The sequence below is a fragment of the Girardinichthys multiradiatus genome, chromosome 20 (genome assembly GCF_021462225.1).
Source record: "Girardinichthys multiradiatus isolate DD_20200921_A chromosome 20, DD_fGirMul_XY1, whole genome shotgun sequence".
Taxonomy (NCBI): domain Eukaryota; kingdom Metazoa; phylum Chordata; class Actinopteri; order Cyprinodontiformes; family Goodeidae; genus Girardinichthys; species Girardinichthys multiradiatus.
The window spans coordinates 21,743,456-21,770,647 of NC_061812.1; the positions used below are offsets into that span (position 1 = coordinate 21,743,456).

Genomic DNA, 27,192 nt, shown 5'->3' on the forward strand with positions numbered 1-27,192 from the left:
CAAACAGGAAGTACTTCAAATAAGACATTCCAACATAATTTAGAAGCACAGCAGGGACAAGGTGTTCATACTTTTATTTTGGTTGCACAAGTACGTCAAAAAAGGAAAAAACTTAAAATCACAGGTTTAGCGTCACTATTCCAAAAAGTATATATAAAAACAAAACACACACACAGATACTATGAAGCTCATTCTTTTAAGCTGATAAATATAAAAGTGGTCATCACTCACTATAAAATATTGCTTCTATGGTCTAGAAGTTTGGGAACTTGAGGATAAGAGTCGTTACTGAGGTGAGTGGTTCTATCTGGGAGGTTAGAGGTTGTACGCCTGACAGATATTCAGAGAATCTCTCAGCATTAGGTCACGCAAACGCCACAATGCGTCCACCATGGTCGTGTGAGCTCCTTTGCTCTTCAGCCAGTGCGCCGGAAGTCGACTCTCCTGCTCTTTGGTCAGGTGAGCGTCACGTCTTTGAGCTGTTAGGGAAAAAATTTACTTCTTTAAACAGTGCTTTGCAAACATAATCAAACCACCTGAACCTCTCCACATTTTATTTTACCACCAGTCTTCAGAGTATTTCAGAGTTTCTATGCATTAGACCAACACAAACAAGCACATATTCCAAGCTTTAAACATCTCAGGGAGCACTGTTCAACCAGTAATCTGTAAATAGAAAGAGTATAGCACAACCTACTAATATATGTCACCTAAACTGACAGGCCGGAAAAACTGACTGACTGAAAGATAGGAAAGCTGAGGTAAATACAGGGGGGGTAGCAACCGGAAATTTGTGGAAAAGATCCAAGGGGTATGGAAAGTTTTGCAAGGCACTGTAAGTCAGCAGAACCATATAAACATGTTTTTTGACGTATGTAAAAACATGACTGTATATATCATGATGCAGAAAAAAATACAATGTATTAATAAGATCTTGCAACATAATCTGTAGTATTTAAACAAAAACAAAGACAGATACAACCTTATGGAAAGCAGAAAGAAGCAGCACCTTTCAGCATTTGGTCCCACTTGCTGACAGTGTTCGACTCAGAATTTAATCCCTCAATATACTTCAGGTAGGCCTCTGAGTGAAGCACCCTTTGTGTTTTCGGTGGTGGTGCCACAAACATTGGAGTGGTGGGTTGCAAGTGGGATGGCTGGCCCGGTCCTGGATATGGTGGAGGGGCATTCTGGCCTGGACTGAACATACCAGGCTTAAAAGAAATAGAAAAAAATATTTTCAAACTGAATTTTTATTAAAACATGCTTGCATCACTAAAATAACTGGCGTCTCTACTTATGTGCAGCAGTGACAAAGAATCATGCTGGAATCATGACCTGATTTCTATGTGTTATAAAGAGAAGTTATACAATGAATAAATAAAAAACAACATTAACAACACATTTAATGCAAGTGTTCATCACTTTCTGTTTTCACTCACCTGTTGAATGAAGTTGCTTTGCCCAGGACTTCCTGCCATGCCATTTGCACCAGCTCCCATCATTCCTGATTTAAAACACAACTTACATTAGATTTAAGAAGGTCCATGAGTATGTTCTTATTTCTGGATTTGCTTCATGTCAAGATTTACAACAACTTCTAAAATTGTTAGTTTATCAATATCAGTTAAATGTTAGTTATCTGGTATGAGCTCTAACATGCAATACGTGTATGAATATGGATGTTGTACATTAGGTGTTAAGTGAGTGTGTTTTGGTTGTTCAAGAGCAGGAGCTTTATCAGCTCTGTGTGTAGCACAGGCTTTGCAGCCTGTAGACCAGGTAAACCCCTCCAGCAGGAGAGGCACGATCTCATGTGACTGAGCAGGTGTGGCTAGGACAGAAAAGCCCTTACCCTGATGTGGCATGCCTGGATACCCTGGCATGCCTTGGTGGAGATGGTGAAGAGGCAGGTTAGGACCCCCTGCAGGGTGAGGTGGCATTGGAGCCACACTCAGCAAACCCTCGTGGGGGCCCTGCATGGGCATGTAAGGTGGGCCGTAAGCTCCCATCATGCCTTTGGGAAGAGGGCGAGGAGAGCACAACACATTCATGCATAAGTTACATGCAGCTGACTCTAAAACAACATGCACTACAGCTACCAAACATATTTGCCCTTTTCACACATGCACCTTCAGGGATGTATTCAGAACATCCATTTGTGTCTCAGTCAAGTTTTCTAGTCTGGTCATAACCAGGGTAGAAAAAAACATTCCTCCCTAGTTAGGAAATATAACAAATTCAAGTATGGCTGCGTATTGATAAAATATGAAAAAACAAACAAAAAAAAAAACGGATATGCTGACTACTTTTGCCGCAAAGATCATCTATAAAAGAAACGTGGATGAGCTCACTGAAAGTAAACAGGTGGAGAGGACGAATTAACCAAGGCCACCAAAAAAACAGCCTCTTTCTGGAATTTGAGTTGCGAAATCAAGGTAAGAAACAATCCAAACCTAAGGGTAAAGGTCAAATAGCACTGCCTGTCCAAAAAAGGTCACCACTTGGCCTTAAAAAAGCAAATACATAGGAATGTCCAATTGGATAATTACTTGATAGATGTTTATGTTTCAGTTGGCAAGAAGTCATTTAACCCTAACTGATACACTGAGCAGCGACATCCTGTGATCTTGAAAAAGACCATCTGTTTCGGAAGGGTCAAATTTTTGGCATCCATCAAGCACATCCCAGATCCAACATTCAAGAAGATTGCTTCAACTACTAAGATTGGGTTAAAAACAATCCTATGCATTATTAAAAAGTAAAAGTATGGTGGGGAATCAACTTTGGGGAATAAATGTTAAATATCGTGATCAGCAATCACTTAAATGTTTGGTAAAATCAAATCGTAAAAATCATCAGCAGAACTCACGGCTATGTTCAAGAGTGACATAAAACCCATTCCTACTCACATATTGTGAAGGGGAACTCAAGAATTGGGACTAGACAGCTGTGTAAACACAAAAGAAAACCAATGACCAGCGAGGCTAATCACAAAACAAGGCTTCAATTTACCAGGATGCATAAACATTGCAATCTGGAGCAAGGGATAGTCATGTGGTCTGATAAGTCTGCATTTCCCCTGGCGCATCAGGGTAAGATGACAGGCAAAGGAAGTAATGCACTCATCTTGCTTAGTGCCTAAAGTACAGGCATTTGGAGGCAGTGCTGCAATATGGGGTTGCTGCCAATGGTCAGGTCTAGGGAGCGGTACCGAATTTGGTTCATTTATAGGTACCAAGCAAATTCCGTCTGTATTACCGAATACAGATTCACGTAAAATCAAACGGTACCATGTTTCGGTACCTAAACATATCATTGTGACACTAAGAGAGTGGAAGAGTGGCCAATTTTCCATGCTGGACATGAACACAGCATTGCACGTACAAGAGTGTAATGATGTCGGTAGCCGCTGCTAGTCAACAAAGCATGGCTGATAAAAAGCACTCGAAAGTATGGCTCCACTTTCAAAATGCGATGCAGATTACGCTCGCTGCAGTGCAAGACCAGCGATGGGAATACGTCTAATATGAGGAAGTATCTGGTTAAGCACCAGATTTTTCTCAAGGGTGAAGAATGCACAATTTCCGTCAGCCTCAGATCTACAGCTACAACTCCTGCATTCGGTACCATTAGCACACCTGCATCCATTAGTGACTCGTCGTCTGCAGCCAGCAACATGGCTGGGTTTTAATTTGTGCATTATTAAGACAAAACACTGCATAGTCAGATAAGGGTTTTCATGTTGAAAAAATGTTTGAAACAACTGAGATGTTATTTTGATAAATTCATTAAAGTATATATATAGGCATCCCTTTCAGATTAGCCACCAGAGTCCAGACCTTATCGACACTGAAAGTCTTTTGGATGTGCTGGAGAAGAATTTGTGCAGAGGTCCGACTCTCCCATCATCTCTACAAGACCATGGCCATAAATTGATGCAACTCTGGATGAAAAAAAGATGTGATATTGCAAGTTGTAACTTTTTTTGGAGGGCAGTGAAGCTCAAGAAGGGAGTAAACAGCCAAAACATCAGTATGCCCTTGGATATTGTTTGTGAGCATAAAGTTCCCAGTTAAGAAAATTTACTGTGGTTTTGATTTTTTGTGATTTATTCAGTCAAGATGTCTGCTGATGTGCGCCAATTGTAGGGCTGCAACTAACGATTATTTTGCCAATTGAATAATCTGTCAACAATTTTTTTAATTAATCGATTAATAATCAGATAGCAAAATGTGCTTAATAGGAGATTTTCTACACGATTTGTACTATGTGAAGCTAAACCTATTCCACTTAAAGAGTTCTGGATAGAGCATATTTATAGACAAATGTTTTTCATCTTAAATGCAAAATGTATATATTTTTGTACAATTTTTGCCTGATTATTGATCTGAGTCAGTTGTTTTAACATGCATACATGCATGAATGAAGATAACATTATAGCAAAACTTTTGCTATAAAGAAAAGCTTTGTGTTAACTGTTAGCAAGTCAAATTGCACCTAATTAGCAATAACTGGTAATGCTGAAGATTCAGTGTGTGAAAGGGGCTGACAATGCAAAAGCCTAAAAATAAATGAATGTTAAAAAAAACGTATATGAAATGGAAAACTAAATAAGCCATTCATGGTTAAAAAGTCCATCATGCAGTCACTGTCATGCAAAATCACACATAAAGCTGGAGATGATGAAAACAAAATATTTTACAGCAGCAAAAGAAAAAATGAAATGCTTCCAGAATGTGCTTTTAGCTCAAACAAGCTTAAAACGCTTAAAAGAAGTTCAAGGTTTTCAAACAGTCCAGCCTCATTTTCCTGCCGTCTTGTTGTCAAACACTCGTGCTGTCTCTGAGAGGGGTTACCTGACACAGGTGTCATGGATTGGTTTATCATTCCCATAGTGCTAGGTGAAGGCACCACACCCATCAGTGCCCCTACAGGGGTACCTGCTTTGGGGGAACCTTGCTTGAAGGGCCTGTCACGTTCCTGTTGCTCCACTATTCTAGCAGCACGCTCTGAAACATAAAAAATGTTTTCAGTTGACTTCAGCTAACATGGAGACCCCGATCATGCTTGCTGGTCCTAATGATTCACCTTCATATTCAGCTTTCTTAGAAGCTTCAAGGTTTCTCCACTCCGTGCCAACAAGACGACTCAGCTCCCCGAAAGAATAATCAGGGTGTCGAGCTTTGATGATGGCTCGAACTTCACTGCTGAACAGGATATAGCCACTCATGTTGATCTTTCTTTTGGCTCCTTCCTTCTTTGCCAAACCTTTCACCCTAGGAGTTGCCTTAATGATAAATAAAAAAAATGAATAAATCGGCCACATTTTGTAACATCGACAGTAAGAACTTGAAGCTTCTGATTGCAATGTGTGGTTTTGTTGGGTTATCGTCTTTAGAAGTGTATGAATACCTGAGAAGGTGTGTAAGCCATGATGTCCATGTCACTGGTAAGAGAGGATTGCATCTGAGGCATAGAAGGTGTCGTCGGAGCGTCTTCATCTTCGTCCATGTCGTCTATGTCATCATCTGCATCCTCTATGTCTGCCAGTTTCACCTCAAGTTCATCTATTTTTTTGTCCAAAAAGGGTGACGCTTCCTTTTGAGGCACTATCAGTTTCCTATAATAGATATCAAAACAAAAGAAAAATAAAACAGCAGGGAACTAAGAGGCTCCATTTGGAAAGAAATTAATCCAATTTAGTTCCCAAACCTGAAGTAATAGACCTCATCCTCCACCACTTTGGAGGAGTATGAGAAGCGTTTCAGACCCTTGAATTTTTTCATTATTTTCTCTGTCGCAATGTAGCGGCTCTCACACAGAAGGATATCTTCTTCTGTATACTCGGTGGGTCTGTTGGACAGGTAGTCCTTGAAAGAGGACACTGTACATTTGCCTGGAGGACAGTTAGGAAGAAATAATGCTGTTGTATTAAAATTGTTTTGAAGTTTACCTCCCCTACTGGAGGGGACCACATACTTAACATACAGTAATATAAAAATGTAAAGATCAGCCTTTTTCTTAATCTAAGCAGCTGCTGGGCAATCAGTAAACTAATGGTCTGAATGAAGGCACATAAAACCTTTAAAACTGTGTTACGTAATGTTTATCTATTGGTTTAAGATTATTACTGATGATGTTGATGTTTAAAAGGCAGGTGTAGGGTTCCTTCAGGGTTTACAGAATCAAGATTACACAGTTCCCAGACCTTTTTTGTGCATTTTAACGTGTGGTCAAGCTTTAAATATATGTAACCTAAAAAAGCAGACTGAAAAGATGAATGAAGGTTGGGTAGGATGACCAACACAGGATGGGTGGACTAATGGACAGACGCAACTTGTCAAAACAGCTGGACAAGAAATAAGTCCAGAAATGCAAATGTATTTCAACACTCCATTTTCTTTTCCTACATTTCTTAAGATCTGCTAAATATGTAATTGAAATTCAATACTTTTTGAGACTTTTCAAGAACCCTTTAGATGTCACAGCCATACAATGTGTTTCTTGTTTAAAGTTTTTGTGCTAAACAAAAAACTGTAACTAAAAACTCTATGGGCTCTTTCACAGAGTTGTTTGCTCCATTTTAAAAGGTGAGGGAACCCAAGCTTATGCAAAGTCTTTAACATCCAATAACTATAATGGATCTTTAAACTAAATATTCATAAATTATTTTATTTATCCTGGTGTGAAACCATCCAAACTCTCCACCGTACAGGTTTATACTTATGTGTGTGTGTCAACTATATATGTGCAAAGCGTTTTTAGAGAAGTTTAGGGAAGAAATTCCCAAAGCAGTACCTATGACACGAGACATGGGCAGGGTTTCTTCTCGGTGACTCAGAAACACTTCTCTCTTGTAAAACATCTTTGTAGGTTCATGCTCCGTTTCCTCAGGATGAATAAAGATGGGTCCAAATAAGAAGACTGTTCCATTCTGTACCCACAGCTTTTCTATCCTGCAGGGCAACCAGGGGAGCCGACACATTACAGTCCATCAAATACTACATATTTTATAAACAGGATCAACATCATTTCAGACCTTATTTCCTTATTGATTGCATGCATGATGACTTTGACCAACCTGGCAACCCGAGGTTTGGACAGACCATGCGATTGGATGTAAACACAGTCCCCCACTTTGAACCACATTTTGTTGAAGCGTAACTGCTCATAGCATTGGCACCCTGGCTCAGTTGCACTCATCTCCATAGGGACATCTTCTCTCTCCTAAATAAATTCACAAGCACACACAGAAAACGTGTTTGCTTTCATGATGTTTTGTACTCATGAATGACAACTCCTTAGTCACCCTGCGCCATGTCAGGAGGCGTGTAACCACCTTGAGAGGTAATTAATCCCCTGTAGGACATGGTAAATAATAACCGTTTCTGCTTGGCAACAATCCATAAGGGAATCAATCTTCCTTTTTATCATTACGTGGACTCCACAGTGATACTTTATAGTGAGATTCCCTGCAGAGCTAGTGTTCCGGTTTTGTAATGCCGAGGTACACTAAAAAACTATTCTAATTTCTACTGTAGATTAATATTTATATAAAAAATCTTTAAGCTCTTATCCATAGTGTTTAACTCAGGAAAACATAACATCACCTCACCTTTTCTATAAAATTTCCAATGCCTGCGTATGACATTGCCATTTTTTCCAGGTCAGGTTTGGCAAACATGGATGCTACACGCACAACAGGAAGAGGAACATCTCGAGGCACGAGTTTCACAGAGCTCTCCGGCTTGGCCCAAACTTTGATCTTCTTGAAAGACTTGTTTCTGGCAGCATAACGGGATTCGCACACATACACATCCTCTAGTTTAAAGCCCTCGGGCAGCATCTTGAAATAATCCTAAACAAAGCAGAAGGTTGCTTATAAATAAATAAGATTTTTTGTTTTTAAATCAAAAACTGGTTTCCTGTAGTGTTTTAATTTCAGAGGAGATCTTACCTTCACAAAAATTACCATACATTTGCCAAGAACTTTACTAATAGATACTTTGTTGTAGTAGTCGCTCTTGAAGACCTCTTTTTCCAGAAACTTGCGAGTGGCCAAATGAAAAGTCTCACTGGGTCGATAAAACCAGCAGCCATAGAGCCATTTCCCACCTTCAGACACAAATGCAAAGAAAAACTAACATACATGTAGAGTTTAAAAAATATATATAGGGAGCAATGGATTAAAACAAAGAACTCAGTCATTTATTTCTCAAGAACAGATTAAGTAGTAGAATTTTTACCTATTTCATCCTCCCACAAACGTTCGATGCAGACAATATGAGGCTTCAGGTTTGGTTCTGATGGCTCCACATAAACAAACTCGCCCACATGATAAGTTCTGTTCTCAAAGCTGCAGTTCTGACTGTAAACAAGCTGTGACTCTGAATCAGACTGCCATGCCTCTTTCTCCAAGTCCCCTGCTTTCTTCTCATCTGTAAATGAGCAACAGAAGAGCGTAAATGAAGCTGAAAACAGAAAGGGCCAATTGTTTTGGACGTGATCTGTGATCACCAGGTCAAATTTGTCCTTTTTCCTCTATTCATTAGATCTATGAAAAGTAAGAGCTTCCACAATTTTCCTTACAAGCATCAACCAATAGTATGCTTAAAATGTGCTTCTGTTTGAGTTAAAACCAGATATTTGCTAGCGATATATTCCTTGATATATTAATAAAGGTAAGTTTGTAATACTTTTATTTTCTGTTGGATTTAAAACACCTCAAGCAAAGAACCTGCAGGACATTATGTCTGTTTAATTTATTACAGTTCTTTCTAAAGGAAAAACTTGACTCTGAATTTGCAGGTTAGACCTCAAAGAAAACCAGAAACTGGTGACAGCCAAAAATCGCTTGGATGGTGCATCTCTACGGTGTTACGACAAAAGTTTACAAACCTTTGTTTCCCTCCTCTTCCTCCATTTTTTGCTTATCCTCCTCAATCTCTTTAGGAATTTTCTCCCTCTTATCCTGCTCTACGTCGTTGTGCAGGTGCTTTAACGTGTAATTGAGGGCAGTGGAGAGTAAGATCTCTCCATTCTTGCATAGTTCATCCCTGATCTTAATGAAAAACTGCTGAAGCTCAACAGCATCCTCAAACACCTCAGAGTCGGTCCTGTAAAGTGGAAAAACAGAATACAGTTTCCATCATTATTGTAAAGCTAGGAAAAAATATGGATCAAAACAATCAGATAAATTAAATGAATAACCAGATTTTCACCTACCAACTTTATTAAATACGTTAAAACATATCAGTTGCGTTTCAGATTTTGGTTGAAACCCAAAACACAGTGGCCATTTTAATGGAAACATTAATCTCTATTTCCAACTAAAATACTTAATTAAATAAAGATATTAACTCAATTTTATTCAGGTATTTACAAAAAGATCACCACAGCAACAGTACAAACAAATGTTTGAACTTTACAATTAAAGTGGATCGTATTAGTGAGTAAATGTAGACTCAACAAACAACTACAGTCATGTCTTCACCAAATATCTATTTTGCTGACAGCTCAGATTTTAAAAATACAGCAGCTTAGGGTTATGCAGTACAATAAATAGCTGATTTATAGTTGATTTGAACAGTCATTAAGAACTCTTATTAAAAAAACTCTTAACCAACCAACCTCTTTAACTTTGTATAACATTTTTAGTTTTTTTCATTTTGTTTTTTCTACTAAAACTCTTTTTTTCGTATTTTATTTTTCTCAAACAACATGGTTATAAGCTGGGCATACGGAAATAAAAAAATAAAAATAAAACAACAGCTAAGGAAATAAATAAGAAAAAAAAAACTGTGAAGGGGATTTAAGAGGGACCTACATTTTAAGTTCTTTTTTAAAGTTTACATACCTGTTTAGTCTTCTAGCCTTCTCCAACACCTCGAACATGTGCTCCTGGAAGATGTCCAGTCTCCGGTAAAGACCCCGCTCCACATTTATCCTGATGATGTCAAAGTTAAGCGTTGGCTTTTCAGGTGCGCTTGGATCTACAGCAGGAATCTCAGCTAGCGAGTCACTGTAACACCGGCCCTCTTCATCCTGGTGGCCCATTACGGACACAAACAGATTCCTGATCAGCTCTCGCACCAGAGGTCCCACAGCAGGAGGACCGGAGTCCTCCCCTCGCTCCTGCTGCTTCCGAGTCTCCAGTAACACTCGGTGCAACACCAGAGCATCTCTGTAGATCAGTGACTCTGGCTCATTGTAGATGCAGGCGTTGTTGAACATGAGAGCAAAATCCTCAAACAGAGCTTCAACATCCTGGTATCGGCCTGTTACCATGTGGCTTCGGATGCGCTCCATGTCGATGGGTCTTTTAATCGTTGCGTAGTAGTCGGGCAACTCGGAGCGAGACGGCAGTCGGAGAAAGATCGTGCTTAAACGGCGACCCCGGCGGTCTGTGAAGTTTCGGACAGCATCGTAGAGCTCATTTAATTTCTGCTGGAGAGGGGTGAGGTATTTGGATTTCTTTGGAGAAACGCCACTTTTTCCTAGGACAGAAAATTTAACAGTGTTAAAACTGCAAAGGAGAATTGTAAAACCAAGTTGGGAAAAGCACTGAAAGCACTCAGCAGGGCACAAACCTCTGCGAGGATATACAGACAAATCTGATGGCACCCTGGTAAAGACATGTAAGAAGCCTTAAAATACAGGTCCTTCTCAAAATATTAGCATATTGTGATAAAGTTCATTATTTTCCATAATGTCATGATGAAAATTTAACATATATTTTAGATTCATTGCACACTAACTGAAATATTTCAGGTCTTTTATTGTCTTAATACAGATGATTTTGGCATACAGCTCATGAAAACCCAAAATTCCTATCTCACAAAATTAGCATATCATTAAAAGGGTCTCTAAACGAGCTATGAACCTAATCATCTAAATGAACAAGTTAACTCTAAACACCTGCAAAAGATTCCTGAGGCCTTTAAAACTCCCAGCCTGGTTCATCACTCAAAACCCCAATCATGGGTAAGACTGCCGACCTGACTGCTGTCCAGAAGGCCACTATTGACACCCTCAAGCAAGAGGGTAAGACACAGAAAGACATTTCTGAACAAATAGGCTGTTCCCAGAGTGCTGTATCAAGGCACCTCAGTGGGAAGTCAGTGGGAAGGAAAAAGTGTGGCAGAAAACGCTGTACAACGAGAAGAGGTGACCGGACCCTGAGGAAGATTGTGGAGAAGGGCCGATTCCAGACCTTGAGGGACCTGCGGAAGCAGTGGACTGAGTCTGGAGTAGAAACATCCAGAGCCACCGTGCACAGGCGTGTGCAGGAAATGGGCTACAGGTGCCGCATTCCCCAGGTCAAGCCACTTTTGAACCAGAAACAGCGGCAGAAGCGCCTGACCTGGGCTACAGAGAAGCAGCACTGGACTGTTGCTCAGTGGTCCAAAGTACTTTTTTCGGATGAAAGCAAATTCTGCATGTCATTCGGAAATCAAGGTAACAGAGTCTGGAGGAAGACTGGGGAGAAGGAAATGCCAAAATGCCAGAAGTCCAGTGTCAAGTACCCACAGTCAGTGATGGTCTGGGGTGCCGTGTCAGCTGCTGGTGTTGGTCCACTGTGTTTTATCAAGGGCAGGGTCAATGCAGCTAGCTATCAGGAGATTTTGGAGCACTTCATGCTTCCATCTGCTGAAAAGCTTTATGGAGATGAAGATTACATTTTTCAGCACGACCTGGCACCTGCTCACAGTGCCAAAACCACTGGTAAATGGTTTACTGACCATGGTATCACTGTGCTCAATTGGCCTGCCAACTCTCCTGACCTGAACCCCATAGAGAATCTGTGGGATATTGTGAAGAGAACGTTGAGAGACTCAAGACCCAACACTCTGGATGAGCTAAAGGCCGCTATCGAAGCATCCTGGGCCTCCATAAGACCTCAGCAGTGCCACAGGCTGATTGCCTCCATGCCACGCCGCATTGAAGCAGTCATTTCTGCAAAAGGATTCCCGACCAAGTATTGAGTGCATAACTGTACATGATTATTTGAAGGTTGACGTTTTTTGTATTAAAAACACTTTTCTTTTATTGGTCGGATGAAATATGCTAATTTTGTGAGATAGGAATTTTGGGTTTTCATGAGCTGTATGCCAAAATCATCCGTATTAAGACAATAATAGACCTGAAATATTTCAGTTAGTGTGCAATGAATCTAAAATATATGAATGTTAAATTTTCATCATGACATTATGGAAAATAATGAACTTTATCACAATATGCTAATATTTTGAGAAGGACCTGTACACTATACAGCCAAAAGTATTGGGTCACACCACCAAATCAACAAATTCTGGTGTTACAATTTCTTCCATGTCTGCAGGTTATAAAGTTTGGTGTGAAAAAACTTGAGTGACCTGCACAGAGTCCTGACCTCAACGTTCTTAATCACCTTTGGGATGAATTAGAGCAGAGGCCCTGTGGAAGATGTTTACAGAACAGTTTGTGCTATTGCTGGCAACTGTGGTTCTATCAACAAAATGGACCTTATAGATTAAAATAGGATGTCATCAAAGTTCATGTACATGTAAAATTAGACAAAGACCTTTGGCAATATAGTGTAACTCCCTCTTTTGTTGCAGCAGCACCAACACACCATGAAAATGTAGACAAAAATCAAACATTGGAGTACATTTATCAGTGGGGAAAACAAACTGTTCAAAAACTTGTTTTAACAAAATCACAAATGGCATAATTGCTGGTACTATGGGTGCCAACACAAACAATTTTTTAAAAGATTTTACAAGGGTAGAGCACAGAGAGAGGGATCTTTGAGTATTTTTTCTTGCACCATCTCTATAAATTATCCAGAGTGCTTCTCTTCTGCTCACCCTGCAGGTTTCCTATACTATTCAGATCTGGGGACTATGATGGCCATGGCAGAGGGTTGATTTTTTTTTCTGGTAAACCATTCTGTGTTTATTCATTTTACTGTTAAAGTTTATAGCTTATTGGCAAACGCCCTAGATTTTTATTGATGTATTTTAAAGAGTTCATTAAGTCAAGCTTTCTAACAAGGGTCCCAAGGCTTCTTGGAAGAGAAACTGGCCCAGAGCACTATAGTTCCTCCACCACATCCTAAAATTTTGCTTCATGCAAAAACCACCTGGATATTTTCTTTTAGAAAAGCGGAGTACTAATTAGAAGTTGCTAGAAACTGATCAACTGAAAAATGTAAACTATAAATAAATAAAAAATGCTCCAATTAAATTTAAAGAGACTTTTAGGACACCCACTAATTGTGTAACCAGTGAGTATGTAACAAAGTCATTTCCTGTGGTATTTTTCCCACTGAACAAATGTTCTTGGATGAAGAGATTGGACTTTCAAAAAAATCTTCAGTGTTAAAATAAATAAAAGATGGATTTAGTTTAGGACATTTTACCAGTTCTTTACCAGGGGTGCCAATAAATGACAAGAATAAGATAGTTCTAAGCTCTAGGAAATTCTTGCTGGTATAGAACTATACTAGGGATTCGCTGATGACCGTATGCGCACCAAATAGCTAAGGGTCAACCAGCTAGCCACTATTTTCAGACTTGTCATTTCAGTAACTAGAGCTAATAAAATGTTAAAAATAAGAATATCCAAGGTTTTCTACCGCTGGAGGGTGTAAACATGGCAAGAAAATACAGTAACTGTAACAGCTCAAATTCGATGCAAGACTATTAATGGACTTAATATTTTCAATGAAATCAGAATTTAAAGCTCACTTGCAATTAGCATCAAAATATATCGAGGGGTATTTAACTTAAGCACATCCAGTCACTAGTAGGTTAACTAAAAACATGCCAAACACAGACAGCACCTACTTAATTTTAATTTAGGTGATCCCACATCCTCCTCCTCCGGTGGTAGTCCCAACTCCTTCCGCTTATCTTTCAGTATCTTCTCCAAAACATCTGCATCATTATATACCTGCATAAAACCAATGACCAGAGCGTCAGAAAGATGTGTTGCTTCTCAAATTTGTTTTTAAATACAATTGTAGCAAAAGAAATGCTTTATATTTTATAACAGAAGTCATGCTGCAGACCTGAGATCCCTCCTCATTATAATGCCGAGCATTACGAAACATCAGCTTCATGTCCTCTATCAGTTCCTCCTCGGTGGTGTAGCGTTCATTTTTAATCTTGTGCTCGATGGTTTTCAGGTCCATCGGTTCGAGAATGACGTTATAGTAGTCAGGGTAGTCCTTTTTGGATGGTTTGACCATGAAAAGTTCACACAGACGTCTGTTGGTAGCTGCCTCCCTGGCTTCACCAACTGCTGTGTACAATGCTTTCATTCGGTTCTTTTTGACATTCTTCTTGTGGCTGGACAAAAATATAAAGTAGAATAAGAATCTAGACAGATATCAAACACTTAAAATGATTAAAGAATGATTAAAGTTAAGATCATAAAACCTTTTCCTCTTAACACTTCCTGCATCAGATGACAAAATGCTGTCTCCATCTTCCTCATCTTTCCTCAGAAGCTCCCTCTTTTTCGCCTAAATAGGCAACAGAAATATACATGAAGTTATCAAATGAATATTTTTTGCCTTTTTTTAGGCTGAGAACACATTTCAGTACAAATGATCACCTGCATAATCTGCTGTAGCCTGAAGGCCCGTTTGTATATGCTTGAGTTGGGCATGTTGTAGCGCTTTGCATTCTCAAACATCAAATTGAGGTCGGCATCTATTTGTTCCACGCTTTCGTATTCACCATTCTTCATCTTTGTCCTTAAAATGTAAATTGTAATGTAATTCCCTCATTTAACATGGAAACCTACTGTAGAACAATCATTTGGAGAAAAAGTCAATCTTTTAATGTGATAAACCTTATCTGCTGCAGCGAGATGGGCTGTTTTATCTGTTGATAGTAATCAGGATACTCCCTGCGGGACGGCAGTTGCTGGAAAGGTTCGGAGAAGACCTGGCCCTGGTTGTTCCTGGCCCCTCTAACGGCTTCATACAGCTGAAAGATGGGGTTACTCATCTCCATGCTCGAACTCTGGCTCTCTGCCTCTGACTCTCCCTCATCATAGCACACAGAGCCTGTAAGCATTTATGGTTTGAACTGTTATTTTGCAACATAACTATTAATTTCTCTTTAACAAAAATAATTACCAAACATCACCTGAAAGCACAGGGTCGTCCTCACTCTCTGAACCATACTGAAGGGCAACGCTGACACCAGAAAAACGATCTGCTTGTCCTGATTTGCGGTTTCTGCAGAATACAAACCATTTATTTTATCATAACCCGTTTGGTCTGGGAATACTTTGGTGATTTAAAGAATAAAGTACATTTGTGCAACTTTTTAAGTACCTAATGCGAATACTAGATTTAGTAGGCTCAGCATGTTCGAGTTCAGTCTTGCGTTGGATGAAGACTTTTTTTATGGTGTTTGCATCCTGTAAAACAGGAGAATAAGTTTAGATTATTTCAGGAACAAGAAAAATATCAAAAACAAAAGAGGAAAAAGACTACCTTGAAAACCTGAGATCCTGGTTCATTGTATGTTTTGGCATTTTTGGTCATCAGGTCAATGTCCTTGGCCATAGCATTAACCGTTTTATAGTATCCAATCTGCTGTTGAGAAATAAAATAGTGTAGAGTATAGTAAGAAGCTGTAAAATTGTGAAATAACTCTTCTGTTTGCAGACCAATGCTGAGTTAGCTGGTTACCTGTATTCTCTGAGCAATCGTTCTGAGATCGATTGGCTCTTTTATAATAGCATAGTAGTCTGGGTATTGCTGAAAAGGACAGAAAAGGAGTGAAATCATTTTAAAAACTCAAATAACTATATTAACAGAAGCAAAAGGAATAAGGACCCCTACTTTAGGGCTTTAATTGAGAATTATGTGTATGCAAAGAGATTTAGCAGAATAGAAAACACTTATTGTGTCAGCTAATTTATTTAATGATTTCATTGGCCTGAAAGTGCATATGACAAATTAACTGGTGTTAATTTAAGTTTGAAGATTTACCACTTTGGAAGGCAGTTTTTGGAACAGTTCACTGACAAGGTGGCCTGAGGGGTCGGTGTGCGAAACTATAGCCTGTAAAAGTTGCTCCAGCACTTCTTTCAGACTGCTAGCTGATGTCTTAAACATAAATATGCAAGTTAAAGGTTTAAAAATATAAATAATACTGCATCCCACTGTGTTACAATTACATAAACATTAGCAACTTAACAATATGCATACACCAACCTCATATTCATTTGACATTCCTGGATTAGCCATAATGTCGTCACCTTCTTCATCCTCCTCGTCTCCGTCTCCAGGCTGCACAAATTCATTCCTTGTTTGCAAATACACTTCCCACAGTTTGCAGGCTGCTTGATACTCCTCACTGTCTCTCTGATTAAACACAAACATAAGGTGGTACATCAGATGTGCAGCCACACTAGTCACACTTAGAATCAGAGATCAGGACTGTCAAAATTATTTTGCACAGGCTGTGTTTACTGGCATTCTCCCACACATGATAATATTGTAAGTGTGGCAAAGTGGCTGCTCAGCCACTGACAGGAAGGCATTGCAGAGGGTGATTTAAAGTGTCCAGCACACCATCAAGAGTCGTTTGCCTTTCTTGGACTATGCTGCCAGCTCCAAATTGCTTAGTATGGTAAAGAAAAGTTCTTCTGACCTCTCTCATTGTGGACAGTATACATTTAACATCCCTAGCTCTGGCAGATAATGCAGATTTATTAAATGTATAACAGACTCAAGAGCAGCATCTTCCCCTGGATAAGATAAATGCCTGCTGACATGATAATTTACCTTATTTCATGTCTTTTATTTCTATGATAGTCTGTTTATTTAGTTAAAATGGCTATAAACTGCTGCCTCTCTGCTATATTCCTTGTACATGTATTATAATTAACCGTAATGGCTATTCTGCTTTATTCCTTTTTGCTCTACACCAGATATTTCACTCATTTTAACAATTAGTTACAGTGCAGAGTGCAAATAATGTATCCCCTATGTCACAGTATCTGTGTCCATACAAACTTTCATTACATTCATATTAATAGCTACAGACCTCCCCTCAAAACGTTCCAATCTCAGTTGGGATGTAATAGTAAAGCTGGGGGTTGATACAAGGTAAAGGGGTTTGGCATAATCTACATGCTAAATGCAATTATTTTCAAAGTATAAGTTAGATAAGATAAAACTGAACTCATATCAACAGCACATGCTGTGTATGGACTGCATAGCAGCACAGGTTGGTGGTTAAAATTTACTGCTGCTGAGAATTAAGAATCAAATATACCTTGTAGAAATTTCTGGCATTATTAAACATGAGCTGAAAATCAGCAGTGAGGTGCTCCACATCACTGTATTCTTCCGACTTCAGTTTGTACTGGATTTTTGTCATATCAATTGGCTGGGATACAACTTCATAATAATCAGGCTGATTCCTGAAAAAGACAGAAAGAAAACCAAATGTCAATATATTTTGTACATATATATATATATATATGTATATTTTATGTATGCTGTTCTGTATCTAACTTGCAACATAAAAAACACACACATTTGTGTTACTATCATAAATGAGTGAACGGCATTGTAAAATGTTCCTTATAGTCTCTCACTATAAGTCATCAAGTAGGTTTGTTCATAATGCAAATACTTTGTTATGTAATCTGCATACTTACATTTCACTTTTTTGTTGCATCATAATAGGACAATAACACCAGAATCAATTGGAAATCACTGTTGTTTCCACAGGTAAATTAGAATTGGGGAAACCTTTATGCTCCAAAGCTTTTAAATGAACTTTCAAATACGGTCAATTCTCTGACTGTTCCTTCTCGTTTAACATTTATCCAAGTTTTAAGAATCCTAATGGAAATACATCAAATTGTTCTTTGGATCCTTCTTTATGTTTTTCAGTCCTGCTAGACACATAGTCCGGGCACAATGGTGAAGATTTGGTACAATAAAATTGTTTATGATTTACTTAAAGGTCGGTAGATTTCTTTTCATCAACCAAACAGTCTGTCAGTTTACATTTTCCAGTACCTACATACCAAAACTCCATAAACTTCATACATGCTTTTCTAGGCTAAGGTCTGCTTGTCCATTAAAAAATTAATAATAATTTCTAGCCTAATTTTAGAACTAACTAAAATATTTACTTTGAAAGAAATTTGTGAGAGGACTGAATTGTTCTTTTAACACAGAATATTTATCTATTCATTATTTTAATCAAATTTTAGTTGAATGGAAAAGCACAATAATGAACATTAGTACTAGATACCGGAGTAATGACGACTGCCATATTTCATACATTTTAATAAAACCTTTAGCAACAGATAGGAACACATTAAGTCACATACATCCTAATGTGTAGATGAGATTTCTGTAGACATTTTTAATGGTGAAATTATAATAAATGCAACTTTTGCTCAATGAGAGTTGTTTCTGTTAACTGACAATTAATATATCATAAACACATACTGTTTGTATAAATAAGTCTTCAAGGTTCATTTAATAAGCTCAGATTTAAACAAGAAATATAGAGTGCAGTTATAAGTTTCGATTATAACTTCGAAAATAATACCTCCTCTTTGGTACCCTATGGAATAAGTCACAAAGTTGCCTCCCTGTATCATCCTTGTAGTCTTTAACAGCATTAAACAGTTCATGGCAGACAGCAATCTAGAGGACAAACGGAGCAGGAGGAAACAAATTCAGCCGTTAGAACCGTCACAGATCTTGACGATAAACTAAAAGTACGTCAGGTCGGGTTTAATCGCGCAATAAACAGCGCACTCACCGTATCAACAGGAAGAACATTGGAGAGCTTCCTTCTTTTCCTGCCGCTTCCAGGAGTCGAGGAAGAGGCATCCTCAGGATCTCCCCCTCCGCTGACACTGCTGCAGGGAGAGGTGGCTCTTCTCCTCTTGGAGTTCGCTGACATCGCCGACTGCTTTAACAGACTAGCCCGCTAGCTAACAACACCAAGAAAAAAAGAAAAGAAAAAAACATTTACCTCTGCTCAAATTAATTCAAGAAAGAGGCCGTTAGTTTTATAAGGCTCCCACCAATAAAGTGAAAGCTGGAGCTAACATTCAACGGGTCACCGCGGCTAGAGTGAAACAAAGCAAACTGACGAGCCCGGTGGCTACTAGCATCCCATTCTAATTGTCCTGCTGCATTTATGAAAAGGAACGTTTATTTACGTTCCACAAACGATAAATTAAAAAAAATAAGTTTAATAAAATATTACGTTAAAGACACATATCTTACCGACTTTCGGCAAATTTCACTTTATTTCCCTGAGAAAAAAAAACAGTCAAGGCTAGCTAGGTTGCTAGCTAATGTTCTTTGAAAACTCCTTCCCGGAAGTTGAAGATGTATTGCGTTTGTCAGGTGGAAGCGCTGGCCCCTTGAGTGTAGAGGTGGTATTGCATCTTTACGAATTGGCTTTTCTTCACAAAGCCCCTTCTCCACACAGATCACGAATCAACATGTCAGAAGAATGTCAGAAGGTTAGGGTTTTTAGTTGAAAGTTGTCGTAATACCTTTCTGAATTCGTAAATGATTTATATTTTATGCTTAGCCAGTTCTTACAATTCTGTTTAGTTTTTTTTAAATTAGGGTGCTTACATCTCTGCTGTTTTTGCAATTTTTTCATTTCTTGTAAATAATCTGTAAGTTTTTTGCACAAATATGTGTGCACATTTTGTACATTTTTTTTTTTTTGTACATTTTTAAACTCAGTTGCTTTTTTTGAGTAAGCCATTTTTAATAACTTTACAGTAGTTCTTTCTTACAGTCTCTTATTCTTATGTTTTTTTTTTGTTTGTTTTTATATCCTTTGTGTGTGTCTTTATGCTTCCATTTGCCTTTCACTTTGCTGCTGGTACACCTGTATTACACCAATGTGGAACAATAAAGGTTATTTCTATTATATATAATCTGTGATTATCTGCGAAAAAATCTTTGAAATAATTTACCATTGCGTGTCACAAAAAGCTGACTGTGAAACAGTGGTGTGAACTCTTACTGTACATGCTTCAGTTGCACTTGTATTTCGCAGGAACAATGTCCAGCGGTCATTGGGCAAGAAGCAGGGCGCACCCTGGACAGTCTAAGGCAACACAGAAACATACAGGACAACCATGCACACTCGCATTCATACTTAATGGCAATTTAGAGACCAATTAACACTCACCTGGTGAAGCTACAGGAAGAGAACCTTTGCATACATAGGGAGAAAAAGTAAACACACAGAAAAACCCGAGAACGGATCAGAACGGATGGGACTTGAACCTATCCATTCTGATGTAAGGCAACAGTGCTACCAAACTGCACCACAGTACAGCCCTAGCATCAACTACAACAAATTTGTCCGTAATATGACACAAACTGATAAATTAAAACAAATTTTCCAACCATCATGGAAATAATAACATAAATCAAAATAACTGTTCTAGCTTTGAAGTGGCAGAGGTTGTCATTTATTGAAGAATTTATTTCATTTCTGAGTTTTTGTGTGCTTTAGTCCCCCATATCTTTCAGTTAAGTTTATTGTTAACCCACTTATTATTTTTTATTATTTATCGTCGTATTCATTCATTCATTGGCATCTTCCAGCAGACGTTATACCTGTCCACACCCTGTAACCAGTTATCTTTGAACCTAGAGAAATGAGTGGGAGTATCTGAAGCAGTTTTTAAAAAGGCGTCATTTTAAGATTACGGTTTAAATTACGTTTAATCAAGAGGAATCGTTCCAGATTTCTTCTAAAAAGTTTTGTTCTGTAAAAAAGAAAACTTTCTCTGATTAGTGGCTGGTGCTTTCGCTGCTGTTTGATGCATTATTCACAGTGACATGCTGTGCCTGAAACCCCCTTTAAACTGTGTGCAGAACCACACTCTGCACAAGCAGATGTCTAAGAAAAAAAAAGCACCTCCCATTTTAAGAGAGAGTGACTCGACGACCAGAAGCAACATTTTGCAGATTGTTGAGAGAACAGTTAGTGATTTTTATGGTACACTACGCCCGTAGACGTCTGGATTTCTTGACGTCAGGAGAAGTCTGAGCGCATCCAGCGCTGCGCACAAGCTGAGCAACCACATCTCTCCCAGAGGAAAGCAGGGCACTGCACAACTACAGATCGCCATTTAGGTACGTTCCTTTCCAGTTGCAGATTTATTCAAATGCACTATGGCGTACTTTCTGTTTTGCGTTAAACAAAGCGCATTCGGTGCGCCTCCATGTCCGCAGCCTCCTGATTTAACCTAAAGATGCGGCTTACATTGCCATACCCTTGAGCGCTGCAGTATACAAGCTGCACACCCACACCGCATATTCTTTCTATATAACAAGGGAGGATTTCACGATCACCATCCTAAAAAATTGATTTGAGCATTGGATATGGCACCCATGAATGGCTTTATTACATGAAAACTCTCTTACTTGCATGTCATTCACGCCCCGCAGCCTTATTGCAGAACAGGTTGGTAAATTTTGCTCAGAGGAATTCAGTTTCCACTTGACGAGAGCTCTTGAAATGTGTGTCCTTCTATCACATTTTTCTCATATTTTTTATCCTTTTTTTCTCTCTCTCACAGGCCAGGGAACTGTTTGAAGCTTTAGATGTTAAATATAGCACAGGTCCTCCAGCTTGTGGCCGCCTCTACTGACTATGCGTTTGCTTTTGCGACATTTCGTGCGAGCCTGCTCCTCCAATGGCCATAGTTTAAAAGCTATTATTAGTTGCTATTTATTGATGAAAGCGGGCTGTCAGCAGTAAGATCTGCTGTTTTTGTGCGCCACTTTGAGGCGTCACCGATTAAGCAATGAGCGCTTTTATTTACTGGTGTGTTTTCATGTTTTCTCAAATGATTGTTAACGGTTAGCGTTTTTTTCCACCAATTTAGGCACAATATTAAATATTAAAGAAAGAAGAGTCATGGGACTACTCTGTTTTTCTTATACAGAAACCTGTAAAGAAAGCTTAATATGATAATCGGACTAAATCCCTTGATGAATAGTTTAAATTGACTATCCTAAACCGAATCTTTTTTTCATGAGCAGCTGCTTGATGTGTCTGACACGCAAGACGTTCCGTTTGGCAAGTTTAAAGACCCCTAAATACATACATAAAACATTTCAGGTATGCATTCATTTGATTCCTTATATTTTTCCCCTTGCTGGAATAAGGACATATATTTTACATATTTTCAGATATGAGTTTTTTCATGTTTTACATCTTGCTGAAAACTTCTGGCAAGTTCTGGATGCCTTTATAAAACCGAATCAGTGTCACCATACAAGTAGTGATGATGTATCCTATGGAACTGCAGAGAAACACCTTCTTGTTGTCACGATGTGGTTTTGGTGTGGACCAAAGTGCAGACAAGGGCGTGGATGCAGCATCTTAAATAAATGCTCAACTTTATTTGAAGAGGCAGAATGTAGCAAATCACTGCAGGTACATTACAGAGCCGGAATCCTAAACAACTTACTGAAACTGCAGGAACAAGGCAAGGATGAGGGTAGCGAGCGTGAATGAGGAACCAACAAAGCACAATGGAACAAAAACAACTAATATACAGAGGGAGACAAAGGAAGGTGATCAAGGGAACTAAGAACAGGTGTGACAAGGAGGCAGGGAGGCAGGTGAAACAAATACAAAGACAGAGCATGGGCAAAGTAACTAATAAAAAGAAACACAGACCTAAGCCAAACTATAGACCAAGATTAAATAATCAAAGAAGCATAATAAATCTATAATAGCCAAGAACTAAAAGGTAACAGAGAAACTGGAGGAAACCCTGATACAAAGTAAACAAACCTAAACTAACCCTAAAGGAACAAACTGAGAATGGAGCGGAGGAAATGAGGACTGGAATAAAAGTAAACAATTAAGGCTAACCTATAAAAGGAGGGACTAGAAAATAAAGATAAACAAAGCTAAGAGGGACAAAGAATGTAAAAGGAACTAAAGTCGAGTAAGAAATAACTAGAAGAGAAAAACTGATGTCGATGAGTAACAGAACAGAAACTCATAAAATAAGAGTGGAAAGGAACCAATACCAAAACATGAATATAAGACGAGAGCAAAGCTAAGGAACCAGAGAACTATAATAATAATAATAATAATAATAATAATAATAATAAAGAAACCATTCTAAGTAAATAGGGAAGCAACACTAAGGGAACAAGGGTGAGAGGAGAACACACTGGGAGGGAGAAGGAAACCAGAACAGTCAGGAAAACAGAAACAATAACCAAACATGAATACAAACCAAAAACGAGAAACCTCTAGCAAAAGTAAACAAAACACAAAAACCCAAAACAAAGTCCAAAATGTCACATCCTGACAATTGTTGTAGTTGAAAATAGAAATCTGATGGGTATGTGAACAAAAAACACGTATAATGTTATATAGGCTGCATGGCCCAACGTGCCATTCTGTCAGAGAGCAGCACAAGACCTTTGAAAAACTTTTTGTAAGAAATCTGTACTGGACTTGATACTATGGTTCAAAATCTAAACTACTGGTCATTGGTCAGACCCTAACTGGATACTTGTACACTGACCAGAGATTCTTTAGTACACAGATTTAGGGTTACGAAACTCTTAGAACGTTATCACACCAGGACAGTGTTAGTGCATTGTATTCTTTTCGAATGGCTGTGGAATGCAGAAAAATTTCACACCTTCATTTAGTTTGGTTTACTTTCACTGCACTTTTTAAAAGGGGACAAAACCAACAGTACTACCACACAAGGGCTCACTTTTAGGTGAACCAAAACAAATGTTTTAGAGATCCCTTGTTTGATCTGCCTGAACATCAGATGAGCTTTTTCACCTGTCCAAATAAAGTAGCCTCTATTAGAAAACTAGTGCTGTCTGTTAGCATCATTATACTATTTGATAAATCATATACATATATACATATTTATATATAATGTTTTAATTTTTTTAGCACTAGTGGTCTTTAGTTCACAGTATATAGACAAGAAACAGGCAGAAAGAGAAGGGGGAGGTCAGGCAGCAAAGGTCCCAGGGTAGGAGGATACGTGTTCTTAAGTTGTCCTTGAAGTCAGAGTTTGGATCAGGGGATGAAGCATTATGCCAGTGCCGTACAAGAGTTTGGTGTTCCATACATAATCACTCTTCCTCAAATTTCAGCTGCTTTCTTGGCTGCCTTGTGGTCATTTTTATTGTTGTTTTAAACCCTGTTCAACATACAGTATTTTTGTGTTCGAAACTAGGACATGTAAACATGTATAGAAAGCTACAAACTTGAACACAAGGAAAATGTGTACACATCAGAAAATGTGTCCTTTAAAAACCTTTTTAGGAAGTTTGTAACAATTTGTCACAGAATATAAGTTTGTATTGTTTTTTTTTTTAACTTTAAATATTTAAAACTTTTCAGTTTCAGTTTCTTTAATAGTAACATTCAGCATTTTGATGTGATAGTAATCTGCTCTACGTGGGACGGTTTAAAACTTGACTGCACACTCCGAATCTGTTCCTTCTGCCCTTCAGCTTTAGTGTGGCGAATCCAATCAGCGTTGTAGGATGCCTCTTGGAGAGGATGGAAACGGATGGAAGAAGAAGACATCAGACATCAAAGAACATTATGACTTCAAAGAAGTGCTGGGAACGTGAGTAACATAGCAGTTTAGTTTTGTTTTCATGCTTAAGCTGGATGACCAATCTGTCAAATGAGCACCTTTTGATCACGGCAGTTTAAAGGTGTAATAATATTCACACTGAGTGGAGGAACTGGTTTTAGCATACATGTATCCATCCATCAGCTTAAACAGGTGCACAGATACAGATGAACAGGATTTTAACGAGTGTACTTGCTGCCCAGGGAGAAAATAATGCTTTAAAAATATAACATTGGAGTCATTTAGCTCTAGTGCAATCTTTCTGCTGAGGCCTCAGCACCAAGAGATTTGATCAAAGCATTTCCAATACTAATCCTAAACAATCTACATATCTGGGTCCCAAAATAGGTGCATATCCATCACGCACAGATGAAAGAACAAAGAGGATGTTTTCATCCCATCAATTATGCTGTCAGGGCTGCAGGACTTTAGCCGGGACTCAAAACATTGGCTTTGGCCATGGCTCAAAACTGACTCTGCTTTTTCCCATATAAACTCACACCAATCCCATCACTCACACAAAACTGTTTTTCTTCCCCGAAGAAAAGTTTTATAGTTTGGTTAGTGTACAATAAGTAGCATAAACTAAGAATGTTGTATAGTTAGAGTTCAGGTTTTGGACTTCATCGCAGTCCTGAATGTTGGCCAGAGTTTATGCTTTCAGAAATTCAGTCTATAAGTTTGCAGACGTTTGAAGCCACCCGCATCCAGTCAAACATTAATTTCCATAACACATATTTTATTGAGCACAGTGCTTTTCTCAAGTATGGATATCTTTTGTCATTTGTCTTGTTATAACTGCAAACTGCAATTTATTTTCATAAGATTTTATTGCATAGCGCAACACAAAGTTGCACATAAATCTAAAGTGAAGTGAAAGGAAAAGCACACTTGGTTCTCTTTTTTTTATAAATAAAAATGTGGCAAGTATTTGTGTTGAGAAAAGATTTCAACACTATCTTCACAGTGTTTCTGCTAGTTATGCACAATTAGAAACATATTTTTTGGTCCATTCTTCTTTGTAAAATAGCTCACACTCAGTCTGTTTAGATAGACAGTGTCTGTGAAAATCTATTTTAAAATCTTGCCCGAAATTCTGAATTGGATTTATGTCTGGACTTTAACTGGGCCATTCTAACACATGAATATATGTTTGGATCAAAACCATTTCATTGAAGCTCTGGCTGTATGTTTATGGTCATTGTCTTGTTGGGAGGTAAACCTCAGCCCTATGAAGTCTTTTGCAGCTTTTAACAGACTTTCTACCAGTATTCTCCTGTACTTAGCTCCATAATCTCCCCATCAACTCTGACCAGCTTACCTGTAGGTGCTAAAGAAAAGCACCCCACAGCACGATGTTGCCACCACTATGTGAGTTACTATGTGTTCCTGTCATGTCTACGGTGATGTTCAGGGTTAGTTTTCTACCAAACATGGAGTTTTTTTCATGTTTGGTTTCATCTGACCCAAAGACCTTCTTCCACATGTTTGCTATTGTACTCTTGCTTTTGCAAAAACTCCATTACATTTTTTTAAATATATGTACATCTTTCAACTATTGAGTGAAGGAGTTAGCCATTTTGAGTTTCTTGAGTCCCTGTTTACTTTTATTGTGTTCTGTTTTATTGTGTTCATTTTCACAAGTCAGTGGAAATCAGCTGGGTCTGTGTTCCATCATATACTGAAGGGCTCCCTGAATATGACGGATAAATGCAAAATCTCTTTATTGTAATCCAAACCAATAGATGAGAGTAATAAAACTGCTGCAATGAAAACATTTCAGTTGCATAATCTGCTGCTGGATCTTACTTTCCACTGTTCTTACAACCTGGATTATTTTATTGCTACCCGGTCTGAATTTAAAAATTCAGATTCAGCCTTGATTTAAGCATCCCTGTTTTTTTTTATGAACTGCTTTATTAATCTCAAAGTAAGTAAAGGTCAGGGCTGGGCGCTGATTTTCACTTTTCAAGATGGATAGGACTGTGCCCAGATGGTCAGGGTGCAACTCCCCACTCCCAGTCTGTGTACAGGTCACCCCAGCACATGCCCACCTGTCATGACAGGATGCTGCCATATGTAGTGAGATCGTTTTCTGTCATTTTGGAATCACACCCTCTTCCCCCGTAGAGGCTAAACAGAATCAGACATTAATTCCTGCAAAACACAGGTCCAGGTTCAGGACAGTGAAACAGCAGTGGATCAAATGAAACTGTTATTCCTAATGCTGAAAGAGAACAGTAAATGAGACCTCAGGCATCCACGTGTCGGATCTGGATATGCTATGTGCAATGCACTTTGACTTTAACAAGCTGCAAAGTTGACAATTTATGTTGATATCTTCCAGGATTCAACAAAGATTTAACCAAATCTTTAAAGCAATGCTATATTCTAAATTAGGAAATTAAAGGTTATATAAAAGGGCTGAATAAGAGGATTGGAGTCATACCATGTTTTCTCATTTCAATGGGAAAAAAGAGAAGAAAAAGTTACATCAATATTTTTTCCCTCCTGTCACTGTGGTTGGAC

General features: G+C 38.5%; 2 protein-coding genes across 3 annotated transcripts in view; one reads left to right on the forward strand and one right to left on the reverse strand.

The window, feature by feature from the left end:
* Positions 1–57: 57 nt before the first annotated feature.
* On the reverse strand, positions 58–19,426 carry pbrm1l (polybromo 1, like). Of its 2 annotated transcripts, none has more exons than XM_047346474.1 (30): positions 19,274–19,426; positions 18,801–18,975; positions 18,585–18,682; positions 17,289–17,436; positions 16,223–16,372; positions 15,998–16,114; positions 15,695–15,763; positions 15,497–15,595; positions 15,335–15,420; positions 15,144–15,235; positions 14,845–15,061; positions 14,605–14,746; positions 14,427–14,512; positions 14,057–14,336; positions 13,833–13,938; positions 9,860–10,499; positions 8,902–9,119; positions 8,250–8,441; positions 7,961–8,118; positions 7,619–7,861; positions 7,085–7,230; positions 6,802–6,959; positions 5,716–5,899; positions 5,416–5,623; positions 5,092–5,290; positions 4,860–5,012; positions 1,856–2,017; positions 1,443–1,507; positions 1,010–1,214; positions 58–479 (listed from the first exon to the last, which is right to left on the reverse strand). In XM_047346474.1, exons 2-30 carry the CDS (start codon positions 18,942–18,944, stop codon positions 316–318), a joined length of 4,929 nt encoding a protein of 1,642 aa, XP_047202430.1. In that variant the 5' UTR covers positions 18,945–18,975; positions 19,274–19,426; the 3' UTR covers positions 58–315. The 2 variants fall into 2 exon arrangements, with proteins under 2 accessions (XP_047202430.1, XP_047202429.1); XM_047346473.1 differs by having other exon boundaries at positions 15,497–15,598.
* A 1,507-nt stretch (positions 19,427–20,933) lies between these two features.
* The window catches only part of camk1a (calcium/calmodulin-dependent protein kinase Ia), a 35,877-nt gene continuing 29,618 nt past the window's right edge, over positions 20,934–27,192 (forward strand). Inside the window, exons 1-2 of the mRNA XM_047348453.1 lie at positions 20,934–21,157; positions 24,536–24,654. Coding sequence (XP_047204409.1) covers positions 24,569–24,654 — 86 coding nt within the window. The 5' untranslated portion in view covers positions 20,934–21,157; positions 24,536–24,568. The remainder of the gene's footprint in view (positions 21,158–24,535; positions 24,655–27,192) is intronic.

Excerpts from the sequence above, each read along its gene's own strand:
- pbrm1l (XM_047346473.1), bottom strand. The coding sequence starts at position 18,944 with ATGTCAGCGAACTCCAAGAGGAGAAGAGCCACCTCTCCCTGCAGCAGT. Across the intron at positions 16,373-17,288 it reads ATGCCAGAAATTTCTACAAG|AGAGACAGTGAGGAGTATCA; the intron begins GTATATTTGATT and ends GTGTTTAATCAG. Across the intron at positions 1,508-1,855 it reads TCCAGGCATGCCACATCAGG|GAATGATGGGAGCTGGTGCA; the intron begins GTAAGGGCTTTT and ends GTTTTAAATCAG.